Source organism: Cordyceps fumosorosea (assembly GCF_001636725.1).
Source record: "Cordyceps fumosorosea ARSEF 2679 chromosome Unknown scaffold_6, whole genome shotgun sequence".
NCBI lineage: Eukaryota > Fungi > Ascomycota > Sordariomycetes > Hypocreales > Cordycipitaceae > Cordyceps > Cordyceps fumosorosea.
Genome location: NW_017387306.1, coordinates 1,006,537 through 1,024,614, shown reverse-complemented (window position 1 = coordinate 1,024,614; position 18,078 = coordinate 1,006,537). Strand labels below are relative to the sequence as shown.

Genomic DNA, 18,078 nt, shown 5'->3' with positions numbered 1-18,078 from the left:
TGCAACGGTGAATGGAGTTATTATTAGTGAGGGCCACTGTGAGAAGCCACGCCTTCACCTGGACCAGCATACGATAGTTACTAGGAATGTCACTGACGTCCTACTCCCTTTGTGCTGTGCTTGTGTACCACACCAATGTCAAATAACAAGCAGATTTGCTGTTTCGGAATTTGTAGTACTGACATTGCGTTGGATATCGCAATAAAGGGATTAGTAGAAACAGTAATAATTGAATATAGTAATTATAGTAAATAGTTCTCACCAATCGAGTCGAGGCTCGACAACCTCCATCTTGAAGCTGCTCGTAGGGCTACATGGTTGAGCTGTTGCTGAAGACCTGCTCGAAGGCAAAAAAAAAAAAGACAAGAAAAGCAAAGCAATTAAATAAGATTAAATTACATCGGATTTAAGCAGCCCATGCTTTGAATAATCTCGTCATTGGGTTGCTTGTGTGTTGGCTATGTATGAATGCGTCAGCGCTTATTCTTCACGTTGCACACATCATGAGACACGTATATCTCAAGACTTACAGGGTATGTTTCGAGCTGTCGTTACCCAATGACGGTATTCAGTGTAATTTTGAGCATCAGATAATGACGCGTGTGGCTCGTTCTTGAAACAAGGCAACATGTAGATGAAAGAAAATGACGTCTGCGTGGTTAATCGACTTCCAAAATGATTTAAAAGCCCATCTCACCCTTGTCTCTTGGGGCTCTCAAAACTTCTTGACCATTGTATAATCATCAAATAATTCGATTCACCTTTACAATCCAATGAGCCAACCAACAACCGGCGTCGATACCGAAGGCTTCTACGACTCCGACGACTTCGACATCGACGACATTTCCGACCATCTCTACGAGTGGGCAATAAATACCAGAGAATTCAAAGCCTTCACAAACTGGGATGATAAGGGCAAGACGCGTCTACTCAGCATCGATGGACCCCTCGGATACCGTGAAACGATGCGTGAATGGGCCGCCGGCTGTCTGATGGCAGCAAGCACGGGCAAAACGGCGAGACCTGTGTATGTCGCTAGTTACTTCGACGATTACACCGCAAAAAATGCAGTGAACATTGCACCGCTCGTCAAGGGGTTGATCGAGAGCATTGTTCAAGAACAGCCCGATCTCCAAGACCACTGGGGTCACAAGAACGACGAGAAACGCCCTCAGGATGTTGATTCTTTATCGCAAATACTACACAACATGACCCAAGACCAGCGCTTTGTCTCTACCTACTTTATAGTTAACGATGTTGAAGCAATTATAGCACATCGTGATTCTGGACTACTGTTTGAACCGGGCATAGACCCTCTCAAACCTCTCGTCAGGACTCGAAAGCTAACTGAGCTCCAACGCCTCATCAACAAATCCTTGAAAAACTCGCAGAATGTGAAGTGGCTACTCTCATCATGCTTCATGCCGAGGGAAATGACCAGGGAAATCGAGCTACACATCCTAAAAGATGGCCAACAACATTTGAAACTTGATCTACCCAACGATCCGAATGGGCAGTGGTCAGGCCTCACACGCAAGTACGGGTCCCTCAAGATCAGGGAATCGTGCGAAAGGCTACAATACAACCTCAGTGTTTCCGAACAAGAAGAACTGGAAAGCCAGCTCGAACTCCCTACATGCTACTTCCGTGCCATTGACATTGCATTGGCTGTCGCGAGTCACCGCAGTTCAAAAGAACGCTTCGTCTCATCGCTCAAATACCTCCTCTCAAGCAAGAGTTCCATCTATGGAATAGTTCAAAAGAGTTTCAGCCTTCTCGGAGATCTATACCCCGACGAGAAGGACATGATTTTTGCCATTATCAACGCCGTGTTTTCCGCTGCGCGGCCGGTCCCTTTGGGTGACCTGGCCGCCATGACTGCGTGGCCGTATGAGGAGGCCATCTTGCCCAGTTATATCAAACTACATTTGCCCGTTTTGTTGCAGATTCGCGATGACGGTGTCTGGGTCAAGCACGTCAACATTCTTGCGCCAGGCTTCGGCAAATACCTACCTCTCTTCGCGTGCTCTTGCTTAAGCGCCACTTTCAGGCTCCTGAACTGCGACTACAGTGAACCAGGCGACTGGAAAAAGAATTACAGCAACTACAACCCACGAATTGGCCTGGCGACGATTATTTGGATAGATTTTCTGGCTGAACTCAACTGCGGCGATACGGACTCGTTTTACCTCGCAAAACAGTTACTCACAGGCAGGCACAGTCTAATTGCCTGGCTCAGGGAGTTGAACAACAGAGCATTGATGGCAGACGCGTTCCGAGCGATAACCCAATTCAATAACAAGATGGATGGTCAAGTGAGTATCCCCGGAATGACTTGCGCTGCACCGCAAGTTTGCCAAATACATTTGCTGACTTGTTTTTCGTGTTAGGTCCCAGATAAATCCGTTGGCGACATCATGAAGGAGCTCGCAACTTTCACGTCCTGGTTCTTACACAGATCACCCTCAGAAGAGTTTCAAAATAATCTACGAGAGGAGCTGCTGGTCGCGGAGGACCTGCCTTTGCTGAGACAAATGCTACTCCCAGGCATGTTCCCAATGCTCCGGAATGCTCCATTGATCCAGGGAACTTCGGACCCGTGCCTACACTTGCTCATCCGTACCTCCTCGGTTCAGGGTATCTGCTTCTCTCCCGACGGTGGAACCTTTGCAACCGCTTCAGATGATGGCTACGTGCGCGTCTGGAATACCAGAACGGGCAATATGCTCTATCTGCTCCAAGCTTTCCATGGCCCTGCTCTTGGTGTTGTCATTCATGGTGTTCTCGCCGCGTTCGACCGTCGCAGCATTAAGGTGTGGAACTTGATACAAAAAAGTCTCCGCAAAACATTTGCCCTTCCAGAGAACATGGTGGCAATAGACAGTCAAGGCTTTCGCAGCATAGCTATATCGAAGTCGGGTCATGAGCTAGCCGCTGCTGTGGGCGACAAGATAGCAATCTGGCAAATCCATGGCAATGCCAACTCCCCCAGAGTTGTATGTTGCGGCGGCGGTCAGTTGGTGACGAGGGTCCTATACTCCATAACTGGCGGCAGACTTTATGCCGCCGCAGAGATTCCCGGCCTTCCTATCTGTAAGGATCCCGAAATAGTCACCCGGAACGTCGTCGGTGAGGACATCGCCCCGAGCGATTCACCTGGGGAGTCGGAAGGCCCAATTAACAAGAGAGGCCATGAAGTTGGGGAGAGTTCTCAAAGCTCTAAGCGTCAAATGATCACAAGCACGGAATACAAGGCCTGCGAAGAAACGGAACACGTAACCCTTGAAGGTACAGAAAGCAAAGCATGCTACGCTACCTGCGCTGTCACTGTGGTTTTGCCACGTCCCAGGGACAGCGAAGAGCCCAACACACCTTCGCCCAACTCCAAGGACGAGATCAGCGCTATCTCACCAGACTCCAGGTTTCTTGTGAGAAGTTCAGACCATAAGACCGCTCGCGTTTATGACGTGGCTACGCATCAAATGCTGGCTTTTCTACCGCAGCACAGCGAGACGAGCATCACGGATCTTTCCTTCTCCCACGACGGTAGCTGGATTGCCGCAGGATTAACGAACGGTACCATTGCACTGTGGGTGTGGCCAATGTCCTCAGGAGGATGGAAGGACGGATACAAGGTCGGAGAAGCTCCATTTAAGCCAGCCTATCTCCTTGGCAAGCACGACGGTGTTATTCTGTCCGTCTCATTCACGTCAGGTGGGGAGAGAAACCTTTTGGCATCCACCTCTGCTGATGGAACCATGCGTATCTGGGATATGCAAAAGGTCAGGCGAATGATGGCCGCGGGGCAGCCGCCAGACGTTGAGCTCTTTCCCAACGCCGACGCCAAGATTCGCCTCGTGGCAATCTCTCAAAACGGGCGAATGGTTGCGTCGGCAACATATGGCGGAGACGTGTCCCTCTGGGACATTGAGACCGGCTTGCGGAGATGTTCCGAGAAAAATGTCATCGACAAACCGGTTTTCATGAAATTCTCACCAAACAACAAGCTACTAGTAGCACGATCGTCTAACGGCACAGCCATCGTGTGGGCAGTTGCGGTTGCCAAACACACGATGACAATAGAACCGAGATTCACCCTAAAGCACGACCTTGCCTTGGGGGCATCAACAGTTCAGGCTCCTGGTGTCCGGTTCGATCCTCAGGGGAAACTGTTGGCGATGGGGAGTGAAAACAACAAGGTGCATGTGTTTGACGTTTCCAATGCCGAACCCAAAACCGGTTGCGGACATGTTACCAAGTCGCCGAGCTATACCTTTGGAGGCGGCAATGGCCACGTCCGTGGAGTGGCCTTCTCGCCAGACTCCAAACTCCTGGCATCCTGTGGCCAGGACCGCCAGGGCGACGTCAAAGAAGGCAGCGTCAAGATTTGGGAACTGGGTTCAAGTTCGCGAGTGTTGCGCTCAAGTACGCGAGTGTTGCGACCTCTTCACAGATTGACCTCCCAAAAGCAATTTTGCGCCGATGAGCCTTGTCCCGATTATGTTGACGTCGAATTCACGGCGACCGGAGACAAGATAATCTCTGTCGACGCCGGGGGGCGCGCGGCTATTTGGACACCACCCAACGAAACTGGTGGGCAGTATCAGTACCATGTCGTCAACCGAATAATGAGGACAAAACTGATCCGATCGATCCGGATCGATCCGAGATTTCCAAGCTATCTGCTTACAGAGTATGGTGCTCAGAAGTGGCAATTCAGCGGTGAGCAGTCCGGGCGCGAGGATGCGGCTCTCCTTTCCAAGTGGCTTCCGCTCGACATCGACATGGAGCGCGGTCGCATCTTGTGGAAGGGAGACCGCATTCGCTGTGTACAGGCTTCAGATCCGTTGCGTCCTAGTGGTGATATTTATTTGCCGCTCAATCTAACAAGTCCCAGTCCGTTCTCATGGTGGGTTCACGAGAACATGGTCGTGGTAGGATGGGCAAATGGACACGTTTCGGTGTTTAAATTTGGTCAGCCACATCCGTCTGAGCTTTCCTAATTTTCTCCTTTTCTCCTTTCCTTTCTTTTTCTCAACACTTTCTGTTTTCTTTGTCTTCTTCTCCTCCTTTGTTCTCTTTCGTTTGTGTATTTTCCTGCAGTCGATGCAAGTTTGTACGTATGCGCTTGTTACGCTCTCAGTATACGCTTATCGACACGACTGAATAAAAACAATGTGGTCCTAGAAATTTCTATTCCACCTCCTACAATGTTTTGGTATATGCGAAATAGTTCCCACACGGCTGTCATGGGCCTCTAAATCCCACGGCTGTGAATAAGAGCTGGCGCGGTATCGCAAGCAGTCAGTTGTGAGTCAAGCATTGGGACGAAATGAGTAACCAACAAAGCCTATTGCGGCGCTGGATATCGAACGTCCTTTTCCTTTAGCAATCTACAACAAGATCAAGTGAACAAATGAACTGCTCGCAATAACAGCTCAACGTCCTGTTAACCATGTCCACCTCACTCCACTACTTGTACTCGAATGAGCGGCCAGATACGCGGGCCGGGACTGTCTTGTTCGAAACCAGCCGGCTTATTATTCGGCGCTTCCAAATGGCCGATGCCGCAAGCCTCGCCGCCGCAATGAACCACAAAGAGGTAGTCGCCCAGTTGAGCGACCGCTTTCAGTATCCATACACGGTCTCCGATGCCGAGGCCGCCATCTCACAGTCCTTTCCGTCCGAGCAGGACGACGAGTGCACCGCGGCCTACCCTAGATCCGTCGCGGTGTGTATCAAGCCAGGCACGGTCGACAACGCGTCCTCCGAGCCACGACTGATCGGGAGCATGGTCGCGCATGCGGGGAAGGACATGGCGTACCGGACATGGTCGCTGGGGTACGCACTGACGCCGGATGTTTGGGGTCGAGGTTATGCCGCCGAAGCTGTGACGGCCTTCCGAGACTGGCTGTTTGCTACGTGGCCGCGGCTGGCGAGGCTGGAGGCGAGCGTCTTTTCCACGAACCCCGCGAGCGCGAGGGTGCTTCTGAAGGCTGGATTTGATGAGGAAGGGATCCGGAGGGATAGTTTGGAGAAGAATGGTGTTTTGCTTGATGCTCGCCAGTTTGCCGTGCTGAGATGCGGGCGCCGAGTATAACTCGCGCGACGAAACGACGGGCTGCAAATGGTAGCCTGGTAGGGCAAGTGCCAGCAGTTGAGTTAAGATGGAAATAAAATTAGTAAAATAAAGAACAATTAGGTATTTAAAAAGTATGAAATAGACCATGTGCTGAATTCCGTGGTTGGTGCATTGCTTCATCGCCGGTTTGGGTTTCCCCGCCACCTACTTTTCTTCTTCGCCTCCAGCCTGCCTGGTCTTGTCTCGCTCACTGCCTGCCTGTCTGCCAACGCCTGCCTCCAGTCATTTACTAACTAACACTTATTTAGTAACTGCAGTTGGCCAAGCTCTTTTCTACTTCCTCTCTTCCATTCCACCGCCTCCTCTTCACAATAACCTGTCATCAACTTAATCACCAACATAATATTAATAACACACCTCATACGCCCTCGACGCTCACGACAGTACTTTTCTTAACCACACCACAAACTGCCCGACATTGACTCTGCCCTGTGTCGAGTCCTTGCCGCCATGATGGACGACCAGTTTGGCGGCCGCACCGATGACGATCTGTTCTTTGACGACGACTTCGAACCAGTCGATGGCGTAGCCACCATTGTACACCAAGACGTGCCCGTCGAGATATCTTCGCGCTACATTACACATTCCGACTTGGTACCCCATCCCGCAGATATCGAGTCCGCCCTGGCGCCTCTAGCCGCCGCCGCGGCAGCAGCAACCAAAAAAAAAGCGCGCCGACGTCGCAAGGACAAGTCCCCCAAGCAGCCTCCGCCTCCGCCGCCGCCGCGGGGCGGTCTCGCCCAGTCCAGATTCGCAGACAAGCCGACAGAAAAGCCGCCGCAGGTCCAACAACCACAGTCACGCTCAGAACCGCCATCACCCAACCCGACCCCGGCGACCGCGAGCCACGACCAGACGAGCGGCGACGTCAGCTCCAGCACCCCCGCAGCGAACCCCCCCACCGCCACCGGCGCCCACAGAGAACGGCGAAACAATAATGGCAGGAACCAGGGAAAACCAGCCGAGTCGCCGTCCGCCACCGTCGCCGCCTCCACCGATGCGCGTGCGCAGTCTGGTGCGAACCCGCGCCAGAAGCTGACCGAAGAGGAGCTGACGGCCAAGCTGGAGAAGATGAAGGTGCTGTCCGCCGAGAAGGCGCGCAAGTTCGAGAAGGCGGAGAAGGACGAGAAGCAGCACGCCGAGGCGTACGCGCGCGGCATGGAGGAGGCGCGCCGCCAGCGCGCCGAGAACGCCGAGCGCCGGCGGCAGAACGAGGAACAGCGCCGCCGTCTCGAGGAGGAGCGCACAAAGAACCGCGAGCGCAAACTCAAAGCCATTAACATGAACAAGGGTGGCGGCGGCTGGGACGAGGGCAAGGAGGCCATCCTGGCCGAGGAGGAGGCGTCCCGGCGGCGGCCACCAGCGCGGGGTGTCAACGGCGGCGTTCGGGGAACGAAGGGGGGCTCGGGCCTGCGCAGTAGTCGCTTCGCCGCACGCGACTCGAGCGAGGGTGAGAAGGTGGGCACGCCGGATCGCACGACGGATACCGAAAAGTCGCTCGATGAACAACGGCCGCGTCGCGGTGGGGGGCGCGGCCGCGGCGGTAACCGCGGCGGTGGACGGGCAGCACAAGGAGGAGGTCGAGGTGGCGGCCGCGCTTCCGTCGGCAACGAAAACGGTCCTTCTACGTCCTCAGCAGCCGCTACACCTACCCGGGATGACTTCCCGTCACTGCCAGCCAAGCCACCGACATCTCAGGAAGAACAACAGCCCGCGAATGCTGCTGCTACTGCCCCGCCGTCGAAACCGGCTGTCCTCGCGCCGTTGCCTAGGTTCGCACCGGCGATTGGCAAATGGGACGACGAGATGGAGTTTATGGAGGAGCAAAACGCCATTGCGTCCAAGAAATAAATGTATTATGAATCTGGTGTTTTTTTTATGTTTGTGTTACGTGTGGGAGGATGGCAAAATGGTCACACATTCAAGGGAACCTGGCAAACAAGACTGTTATGATGGGAAAGCGGCGTCAATTTTTTTATACGTATTATTTTGCTATCACACGCAAAGGCAGGCTGGCAAGATGCGATGATGCGGCTGCCTCTCTTTTGGAGATAATTACACTCAGCGCATACAGCCAGTTTTAGGACTGCTTGTTGAATCTAAGGCGTTCAAGATTCTTCACACACAATCCGAATCTCAGCGACGAAAGCATGGGGGGTTGCTAAAGGGTATAGCGATTAAATAGCGAAGTCTCAAGCTCCCAAATAACTCCGATAAATGTACAGATGTGATATTTTCCTTCCTAAATCACCCAAACACCAAGGTTCCCATCAACACCAATTTGCATGCGGCTTCTGCCGGTCCAGCACCGCCTCGATATATAGCATAATCTACCACCCGCCGCGATACCCGCGACCTCCCTTCCCTCTGTACCCCCCTCCTCCACCACCTCCACCCCCATGCCCCCTCGGTCCCCTCGGTCCGCCGCCGCCGCCACCGCCGGGCCCGTCATCGTCGTGCGACGGCATCGTCCTTGCACGGGCCTTCATCTCGCGTGGGAAGGCGTCGTACGTCTTGCGCATCTGAGCGAAGCCGAGGTGCATCTTGCCGTAGAAGTGGTCCGCGAGGCGGCGGTCGTTGTCGAGGCGGCTGAGGTAGGCGCCGCAGACGTCGCAAACCTGCAGCTTCTGGTGGCCCGAGGGACCGGAGGTGTCGGCGAGCGCCTTGAGCTCGCGCTCCTTGTCGGCCTTGGCCTGCATGGCCTGCCGCGCGCGGAAGAGCTCCTCCTGCGCGCGCGAGACCTCGGACACGGCGCCGAGGATCTCGACCTCGAGGAGGCCGTTGTGTATGGACGTGTTGAGGTCGGAGATTTCTTTCAGCTACAGAGTTGGCGAGTTAGCAAACGGCATGGTGAGGGGGGGGTTGGTGCAGAGATTGGAAGAAACTCACCATGATATTGGTTTGTCGGATCTCTTCTGGGGTCTTCTTCAACCGCCTTTGGGCAGCCTCGATGCCTCTGTTGCACTCGTCGATGTACTGGTACAAATGCCGAATGTAATCGTATTCAAATCCGAGCTTGCTCCTGTCGCGCTCCGACATGGCGTCGTATTCAGTCTTGAGAGCTTCCGAGTGGATCTTGGGACACGGCCCCAGATCCTGCTTTGTATTTGTGAAGAGTATATGAGGGCAGGTGCCGGCGATGTAGGAGCGGCAGAGCTTGGGGTCTGAAAAGGAAACTTTGGCGGCTTGCGACGTCACGGACGCGCCCATGAGCTGCTCGAGCAGCTTTCGTTGTTCGGCGGCCATGGTCGAGACGCGGTTGTGTTTTGCGCGAGATCGAATGCGCGTTCTAGGAAAACCTTTCTAATTCAACGGTGTAGAGGAAGGTCAAGTGGTGTCAGCAATCAATGCCGATTAAGTGTGTAGTTGCAAATGATGGCAAACCAAAAGCTCTCTTGATCTTGTCCGACGCCAAAACCTCCAAGCAGGCAGCATTCTGCCGCTTCTGACCGCCTGCCATGGCCCCCACGCTGCCGCACCACAGCGCCACGTCGCCTAGAAGTGGCCGAGTATAGCGGGCAAGCTAATGAGGCTTGGAGCTCCGTCTGATGCGTTTGTTCTCCCTCATCAATTGCCAGCCGTTTTATTCAGGCTGAGATGTAATTGCCCGCCGAGCGCGGAACAGTTACACACTCCCTCTGTCACCATGGCGCGGCTGTTGTCACTCCTTCTTTTCCTTGTCTCCGGCATCCTCGCATCCGCTTCCACCGACTACCATGAGCAGCTGAATCTGCGGCCGTTGCCCCTGTCGGGCCTGCTCGCCAGCTTCAACTTTCGCTCCAACATTACCCTCGACGACTTTGAGACGAAGAACTTTCGAATATTTCCCCGGTCGCTCGCGCAGATCTTGCAGTACGCGGGCACGCGCGAGCTGCACCTGCGCTTCGCGTTGGGCCGCTGGGACACGGAGACGTGGGGAGCGCGGCCGTGGGATGGGCGTAAGGAGGGCGGGCAGGGCGTGGAGCTCTGGGCGTGGCTGGACGCGCAGTCGGACGACGAGGCCGACAAGAAGTGGCTTATTTTGACGAATGCGCTGTCGGGGTTGTTCTGCGCGAGTCTCAACTTTATCGACGAGACGAGGACCATCCGACCGGTCATGTCCTTCCAGCCCGAGGGCGACCACTCGGATGCCATACTTGCCAACACGCGGCTGCTACATGGGGTGCTGCCGCATGAGGTTGTCTGCACGGAGAACTTGACGCCATTCTTGAAGCTTCTCCCATGCAAAGGCAAGGCTGGCATTGCGAGCTTGCTGGACGGCCACAAGCTCTTCGACGCCTCCTTTCAAAGCATGGCCATTGATGTCAAACCCATATGCGACGCTGATGGGAAGTGCGTTTTGCAGATGGAGGAGACGATTGACATGGTCCTTGACGTGAACCGATCGAAGCGACCTAGAGGTATGAGCTTCGGGTCTTGCCAAAATTTGTGTTGACAATACACTAATTAACATGCAGACAACCCGATCCCGCGACCGCCAAACGATAACGAGCTCGTCTGCGACACATCCAAGCCATACCATGCCCACGACACCTGCTTCCCCGCCGACCACATGCTCGGTCAGGACTGGACGCTGTCGCAGGTGTTTGGCCGCCCCATGCAGGGTGCCTGCCCGCTGACCGACGACTCCGTGCCGCCTGTCTGCCTGCACGTTCCCCATTCGCGGAGCGTCTACTCATCTGAAGGGTCGCACGAGATCAAAGACACAGCGAAGCCCAGACGTTGCTACAACATCCCCGCCGAGGGCGAGTTCACGCTCGTCCTGGCGCAGCCCGACGTCATCGTGGACGGCAAGGGCCTCGAGGTCAACGAACCCGAGACGCCGATCCTCTTCGCCGAGCGCAGTCTGACCGGCTACGGCCAGGAACACGGCGGCGTGCAGGCCATCCTCACCAACCCCAGCGACGAGGAGGTCGAGTTCGTCTACATGGAGTCCCTGCCATGGTTCATGCGTATATACCTACACACCTTGTCCACACAGATATCCCCGTCCACCACCTCCTCCTCCTCTTCCGCCGCCGGCCACAACGGTAGCGACATCATCAAGGAAATCTACTACCGCCCAGCCCTCGACCGCGCGCGCGGCACGCAACTCGAGCTGCTCGTGCAGATCCCGCCGCGCTGCACCGTCTTCCTTACCTACGACGTCGAAAAGTCGATCCTGCGGTACACCGAGTACCCGCCCGACGCCAACCGCGGCTTCGACGTCGCCGCGGCCGTCATCACCACGCTGCGGCCGCGCGCCATGAGCCTCCGTACCACTGGCCTGCTGCTCTACCTGCCCACCCCGGACTTTAGCATGCCGTACAACGTCATCATCCTGACGTCGACGGCCGTCGCGCTCGCCTTTGGCGGCCTTTACAACATCATCGTGCGTCGCATGGTCGGCGCGAACGAGGTGGCCCCGTCAGCGCTCAAGGTGAAGCTCGGCAAGCTCGTGTCACGTTTAAAAGGGAAACCTGCCGCGGCTTAGAATAGACGTCTCGTGTTACCTTGATTATTTTTGGCTATGTATTAATAGACGACTTTAGTTCTACGATGATGATCTGGACAGCGAGGTGTATCGCCTAAGAATAGACAATGGCCAACTGGCATTTTCGAATGGGATAGAAACAACATGGCTTGAAAGAGGGCTAGAATGGAGCCCGTTGCAATTATACTAGTATCGAATTTCGAATTGCTATATATTGTTGACAAGACTGTCACGTTATTTTAATCTTCTATTAACCTTCCCATCTTCTTTCGTGTTAGCTGACTTGACATTTCTGTGGCTGTCAGCATCTGCAATTTACATGTGTATCCGTTCTTGAGTTGTGATAGCCTCCTTCAATACCCGGACAATAGTATCCAGCTCCTCCTCCGTCACGGTAAACGGCGGCGCCAGCAAGATGTGATCCCCCTTTGTGCCGTCCACCGTCGTCCAGCCCGGATAGATCGCCACGCCTCCCTCGAACGCCGTCTGCTGGACCTTGATGCCGAACGTGACCGCCGGATCGAACGTCTCCTTGGTCTCCCTGTCCCTGACAAACTCGACGGCCCAGAAGAGGCCCCGGCCGCGAACGTCGCCCACCGACGGACACCCCGCGAGCGCCGCGCGCAGCTTCGCCTCGAGAAGCCTGCCCATGGCCGCGCACCGCGCCACGAGGCCGTCCCGGCGCACGATCGTCTGCACAGCGAGCGCGGTCGCGCAGGCGATCGGGTGCGCCTGGTACGTGTGCCCGTGGTTGAATGAGCTGGTGCCCCGGCGGAGCACGTCCACGACGCGCTTGTGGGCGAGCACGGCCGCGATGGAGCAGTAGCCGCCGCCGAGGCCCTTGGCCACCGTCACGAGGTCCGGCGTCACGCCGTCCTCTTGCTCAAAGGCAAAGTACGTCCCGCAGCGGCCGGTGCCGCACATGATCTCGTCCAGGATCAGGAGGATGCCGTACTTGTCGCACAGGGCGCGAACGCCGCGCAGGTATCCCGGCGGCGGCGGCAAGCATCCGGCCGTGGCGCCGCCGACAGGCTCGGCGATGAAGGCGATGACCCTCGACGGCCCGACGGACAAGAATTCGGTCTCGAGCTCTTCCAGAAGACGCGTGGTGAAATCCTCCATAGTTTCCCCGTCTCGCTTATACCGGTATGCGTAGGCGGGCGAGACATGCGAGACGTGTTGGTATCCAAAATCCTGATACGGCACCTTGCGGGCCAGGTTCGAGGAGACGGACAGCGACCCCATCGTGTTCCCGTGGTAGCTCTGCTTCCGGGACACAAAGTGCACGCGCTGCGTCTCGCCCTTTTCGTAAAAGTACTGCCGTGCGAGCTTGAGCGCCGCCTCGACGGCCTCGCTGCCGCTGCACACGAAGAAGGCCTTCTCCAGCCCGTGCGGGCTCCCCTCGAGCAAGAAGTTGGCCAGGTCCTCGGCGGCCGGCGTCGTGTACGACTGCGTGTGCACGTAGCTGACGCGGGCGGCCTGCCGGGCCATGGCCTTGGCGACCTCGTCGTTGCCGTGGCCGATGATGGCCACGGCCGCGCCGCCGCACGCGTCGAGCACGGCGCGCCCGTCGGAGAGGTGCAGTGTGAGTCTCGAGGCGGACTCGACCATGGCCGGCTCGACCTTGAGGGATCGGTGCATCAGGTGCGTGCCCTCGGCGGTCCGGCTCCCCGGCGGCGGCACCGGGGCGGGAGGCGTGGTCGTATCGGCATGGCTGTGCGGGGACATTATGTGAGATGACGACTGTTTATATGAGCGTGCATCAATTATTGCAGATGTTATTGTTCCAACATGTTTAAAGGCCTGTCAAGGGACAGGCCTTCAAGGGACTATATTTATGTCGTTATGCCTTACACGGCAACTTTTTATCGCTTGAGATCCGAAACCCGACAGCGGTATCGGCATCCTCTGAATGACACAGTTTGTCCACCAAAGGGCGCATCAATGACAAAAACTGGATCGCCATATCACAGGAAAAGATAGCTTATTTCTAGCGTATTGTCAATCATCTTGACCGCTTGAGCGGCTCTCGGGTCTAACCTGCGACGGCCCGCTTTGGATAATCCCAAAAAGGCAATTCTCGGGTTTGAATGCGCTTCAGAACCGACAGCCCGGAAAGAGAAGGACATCGAGTCCGAACCATTATAGCGGGCTCCAATATATCCATCTCACAGTCTCTTTTCTATTAGTCTCTTCCTGTTCTTTCTGTATCACTTTTACCAGGGTCAATTTACCATGTCTGACGAGAAGTCTTCGGGGCGGCTAGAGCCGCGCGAAAGCGTATGGCAGCAATCCGACGAAGAGAGTGGCCCCGAGAACAATCACGACTCGACCAAGGAGGACCAGTATCTGGATAGCTGGCAAGGATGGATTGTTGTTACAGCATCGGCATCCTCGCTCTTTGTCTTTATGGGCGTGATTTACTCGTGGGGCATCTTACAGGCTGACCTGGCACACAAGTCCAACATGTCCCTGACGACGTTGACATTTGTCGGTTCGTTAGCTACGTCGTTCATGACTTCTATATGCATATTTGTTGGAAAAGCTGTTCGAATATTTGGCTATCAAGAAACCGCGATTGCCGGCGCCATCTTGCTGGGTTTGGGCGAGTTTGCCTCGAGCTGGGTGACCCATCATCTCGGGGCGCTTTTCGTCACTCATGGTGTCATATTCGGTGTCGGTGGCGGATTGACAATCTTGGTAAGATGCAACTATTGACAAACCCCAGTGTTGTTTTGCTAACTTTATCCACAGCCCTGCTCGACTGCGCCTTTGCAGTGGTTTCGGAAGCGTCGCGGTCTCGCGACAGGCGTCGTCTTCGGTGGTGGCAGCCTCGGCGCCGCAGTCATGGGCGTAGCGACGAATAGCATGATCGGCCGCATCGGTGCGCCTTGGACTTTTCGAGTTTTGGGATTTATGCTGTGGGCAGTTTGTCTCCCGGCAGCCTGTTTGATGAAGCAGCCGGCTTCTACACAGAACGCCGTTCCCAAGTTGCAATGGTAGGTTTGTTCTGCGATTCAAACAAGGCCGCGATGCTAACAGAGCTAGGCATCGGTTCAAAGACGTCGACTTTCTCATCATATTTCTCGGCTCCGCTCTCGCCTGCTTCCCTCTCTTCATCCCCCCCTACTTTATTCCCATCTTTGCTCGCTCAATCAGCCAATCTGGAAACACGGCAATCATTGGCCTGACCATCTGGAACATGGCATCCACGGTGGGACGGGTCTGTGCCGGGTACACTGCCGATTCTCTGTTGGGGCCTTTGAACAGCTTCCTTGTTTCTTTGATTTGCTGCGCAGTGAGCTCGCTGGCTATCTGGCCCTTTGCCTCCAACATGAGGGTTCTTGCCGCATTTGCCGTTATCAACGGCATAGGCTGTGGATCGTTCTTCAGCTTATTTCCTACAGTCCTAGGCTCCGTCTTTGGGCAGGCAAACACTATGGGGGTGTTGCCCATCATGTGGGGAGGATGGTTTTTTGGGTTCTTTTTTGTATGACATACCTTCCATGTCTCCCTTTCCATTATGTCGATACTAACCAGGCACTAACTAGGGAACTCCAATCGCCGCACAACTTTACGCCTTGGCTGGGACGAGAACAGACACGGCTGCATATAGACCTGCGGCGTTCTATGCGGGTGCGATGTCAGCCATCGGTATTGTCTTCTTTTTGATTCTGCGCATTCGGAGGGCGAAGGGACTATTTACGAAAATCTGATTTTCCGGGTAGCATCGGTATTGGGATTGGTAGGTGGGCATAACGCGGGAATGACCATGCATGCGCCAACACACTACATAGAGAACAGAACTATAATGAGAAATCGATAATCGGTGTAAATGGCATGACTCAGAATAGACCAAAAAAAACAATAAGCAGACCGTATTTCCGAGCCGCGTTAGATATTCCCTTCCACACTCGGCTCGTCGCACCAATGCCGAAGACCCACCTGTGGGCTGGCTTCGGAAAAGAAGTGCAAACGCTTTCCCGAGCGTCAGCCATTCATTCCCGAACATCATCTATTACTGGTTCTTGGCGGTTCTACCATGCGAACAAGCCTCTCTTGCGATAATTGTCGGTAAGTGCCACCGATTTTACCGGCAGTTGCACACACTGATCAGGACCAGAGCATCCAAGGTCAAGTGCGTTCATACGGGAGCTTCACCGTGCCAGCGATGCCGCAGGTCCAATCTGGAGGGGTGTGCACTGAGCCTTCCAAAGACTCCAGGGGGGAAATCAAGGCACAAGAGACCTCGACGTGCTCGTGCATCGGCGACACCACCAAATCAAAATGAAGTGACATGGGCCAACACTCCTTTGCAGAGCGAGACGGCTGTTTCGTGTGCTGCCAGCCATGGCAACCAATTTACGAGTCGTGGCCAACAAGGAGATAATTCGGTTGAACCAGGCTATTCGACGAATGCTTACAATAAAGATCTCGTCGAGAGCCACATCTCCAGTCTGCCCCCCGGTATTGTGATGAAGTGTCTCAACGTTTTTGCCAACAAATTTCCAGAGCTGGCCATCCTACACCTGCCCAGCTTCATCGCAGAACTTCGTTCACGCAGCTGCAAGGAAGCCATCTCTCTCTTGAGCGCTGTGCTGGCAGTGACGCGCTCTCAAATCTGTGTTTTGAACGCCTCTTGGGGAGACAATCTCTTGCGCCGAGAGCATTATGCACTCTACGCCAAAGACCTCCTCAAGGATCTCATCTTGCAGCCTCCAAACATCCAGGTTGTCCAAGCTTTGCTCATCATAACGCTGCATGAATGGGGCGGCAGAGACTTTCACAAAGCCTGGATTTACTGTGGTACGCCCATACATGCGCCCTCGGTCGGTGGCAACGATGCTGACCAGCTTTTAGGAATCGCAATTCGAATAATGCAAGCCTTGCATAGCCTAAGAGTCGCGCCCTATCCTCTCGATCAGATCTCGGAGAGGAAAACCGACGCCACCTCGATCGCCATAGAGACCCGCACGTACTGGGCGTGCTTCATCATGGACTGCATGGTCAACTCGGGCACCTACAACCCGCCGATGCTGCCCATGTCGGAGATGATCAAGCTCAAGATCCCGCGTCCCGTCGGCGTCGTCGAGTTTGCCTTCGGTCCAGATCCCTTATCGTCCTCCTCCCGGGCATCGCCGCCGCCGCCGCGTAGCGACGAGTCCTACGCCCACCACACCACTGGCATCCTCGACATCACGCAAGGTTTCGAGATCCTGGTCGCCGGGTTCGACATCTGGACGCAGCTGATGACCTTCATCTTCCAGGACGGCCGCCGCGCGCCAGGCATGTGCGCGCCGCACAACTGTCCGTGGGTTGTGGGATCGCCGTGGCTGGCAACCCGCGACCAGCTGGACAACTGGAGGGCCAACCAGCACCGCAAGCTGTACTACCCGAACAACTCGGTCGCGGTGCACATGACCTTGGGGTACGGTGAGACGTTTGCGTATCTCAATCTGTTGTACTATGTTAGGTGAGTTTCAGTCCCCGCGCTAAACTCGCAATTTCTAGGGACTAATAGCCCTGGGGACAGCACATTGATGCTGCATCGCGAGTACTTCCCATTTCTACCGACGCTCGAGTCGACGCCTCAAGGCCCGGTCGACCATCCTATGCTCGAAGCTACCGCCCCAGACGGGTGGTGGGATGAAAGTGCTCGCATTTTATTCGGGGCGGCAGAGAACATCGCCAAGATTCTCCAAGAATCCTCGGAGTGCGGTGTGCATCTGATGACGCCCTTTGCCGGCTTCTGCGCATTTTCAGCAGGCTACCTAAACCTATACGTCCATCATTTCCCGCGGATGAATTTGGGTCGAAGCCCACAAGCAAAGGCGTGCATGGATATGTGCCTCGACTATCTCAACGAGTTTCGCAAAATCTGGACCATCGCAGATGGATGGGTAAGTTTCTCTTGTCATAGCTACCTACCGCACGCCCGAGTTCTAAGACGCTTTTCTTTTTAGATGAAAACTATCCAGCACGCCTCGCTGCTGTATTCTCGGGCCGTCGAGAATCGCTCGCGCTACCAGGGAAGGACCAGAACCGACTTTGACGTGCTGCACCAGTCGATCCACGAGTTCCGCGGCGTGGACCGGTCGGACCAGCACACGCAGGAGATTGACGGGGCCGACCTGTCCAGACAGGCAGAGGGCCAGAGGCAGCCCATCGACGGAATAGTGCCAGAGGTCGATACGAGTACCCTGCTGACGCAGTTACTCGCGGAAGTGAGCAGCAACTTGGACGAGCAGGGCGCGTGGTCCCAGTGGTGGCCGCCGGTGGATGAGGTGGCTTTGCCAACTACAAGCTAGAGCTATAAATGTTAATAAGAAGCCTCCCCAAGTTGAAATCCTGGTGGCTCAGCGTGCCGACTCACGAAAACATGCAAACAGAGTCAACAGTTCGCCCTACTCGAGAATTGCATCAGCCCTTGGGACACGAAGCTCAATCTGCGGTATATTGGTAT

At 55.1% G+C, this 18,078-nt stretch overlaps 7 protein-coding genes across 7 annotated transcripts; 5 read left to right on the top strand and 2 right to left on the bottom strand.

The window, feature by feature from the left end:
* Positions 1-773: 773 nt before the first annotated feature.
* Positions 774-4,969, top strand: ISF_03485 (WD40 repeat-like-containing domain protein; the record flags this gene model as incomplete). The annotated part of the gene is made up of 4 exons (XM_018847091.1): positions 774-2,315; positions 2,391-2,813; positions 3,504-4,829; positions 4,898-4,969. 4 exons carry the CDS (start codon positions 774-776, stop codon positions 4,967-4,969), a joined length of 3,363 nt encoding a protein of 1,120 aa, XP_018705980.1.
* A 486-nt stretch (positions 4,970-5,455) lies between these two features.
* Positions 5,456-6,100, top strand: ISF_03484 (acetyltransferase; the record flags this gene model as incomplete). Its single annotated transcript, XM_018847090.1, has 1 exon — positions 5,456-6,100. One exon carries the CDS (start codon positions 5,456-5,458, stop codon positions 6,098-6,100), a length of 645 nt encoding a protein of 214 aa, XP_018705979.1.
* A 492-nt stretch (positions 6,101-6,592) lies between these two features.
* ISF_03483 (hypothetical protein) lies at positions 6,593-7,993 on the top strand (the record flags this gene model as incomplete). Its single annotated transcript, XM_018847089.1, has 1 exon — positions 6,593-7,993. The coding sequence occupies one exon, from the start codon at positions 6,593-6,595 to the stop codon at positions 7,991-7,993; it is 1,401 nt and encodes a 466-aa protein (XP_018705978.1).
* Positions 7,994-8,472: 479 nt separating this feature from the next.
* ISF_03482 (U1 snRNP splicing complex subunit) lies at positions 8,473-9,388 on the bottom strand (the record flags this gene model as incomplete). The annotated part of the gene is made up of 2 exons (XM_018847088.1): positions 8,473-8,961; positions 9,032-9,388. 2 exons carry the CDS (start codon positions 9,386-9,388, stop codon positions 8,473-8,475), a joined length of 846 nt encoding a protein of 281 aa, XP_018705977.1.
* A 400-nt stretch (positions 9,389-9,788) lies between these two features.
* Positions 9,789-11,615, top strand: ISF_03481 (Gpi16 subunit, GPI transamidase component; the record flags this gene model as incomplete). Its single annotated transcript, XM_018847087.1, has 2 exons — positions 9,789-10,542; positions 10,600-11,615. 2 exons carry the CDS (start codon positions 9,789-9,791, stop codon positions 11,613-11,615), a joined length of 1,770 nt encoding a protein of 589 aa, XP_018705976.1.
* A 315-nt stretch (positions 11,616-11,930) lies between these two features.
* Positions 11,931-13,343, bottom strand: ISF_03480 (Aminotransferase class-III; the record flags this gene model as incomplete). Its single annotated transcript, XM_018847086.1, has 1 exon — positions 11,931-13,343. The coding sequence occupies one exon, from the start codon at positions 13,341-13,343 to the stop codon at positions 11,931-11,933; it is 1,413 nt and encodes a 470-aa protein (XP_018705975.1).
* Positions 13,344-13,850: 507 nt separating this feature from the next.
* Positions 13,851-17,923, top strand: ISF_03479 (Major facilitator superfamily domain, general substrate transporter; the record flags this gene model as incomplete). Its single annotated transcript, XM_018847085.1, has 8 exons — positions 13,851-14,315; positions 14,370-14,614; positions 14,664-15,105; positions 15,344-15,360; positions 15,733-16,421; positions 16,476-17,088; positions 17,137-17,515; positions 17,579-17,923. The coding sequence occupies 8 exons, from the start codon at positions 13,851-13,853 to the stop codon at positions 17,921-17,923; spliced, it is 3,195 nt and encodes a 1,064-aa protein (XP_018705974.1).
* Between the last annotated feature and the right edge of the window lie 155 nt (positions 17,924-18,078).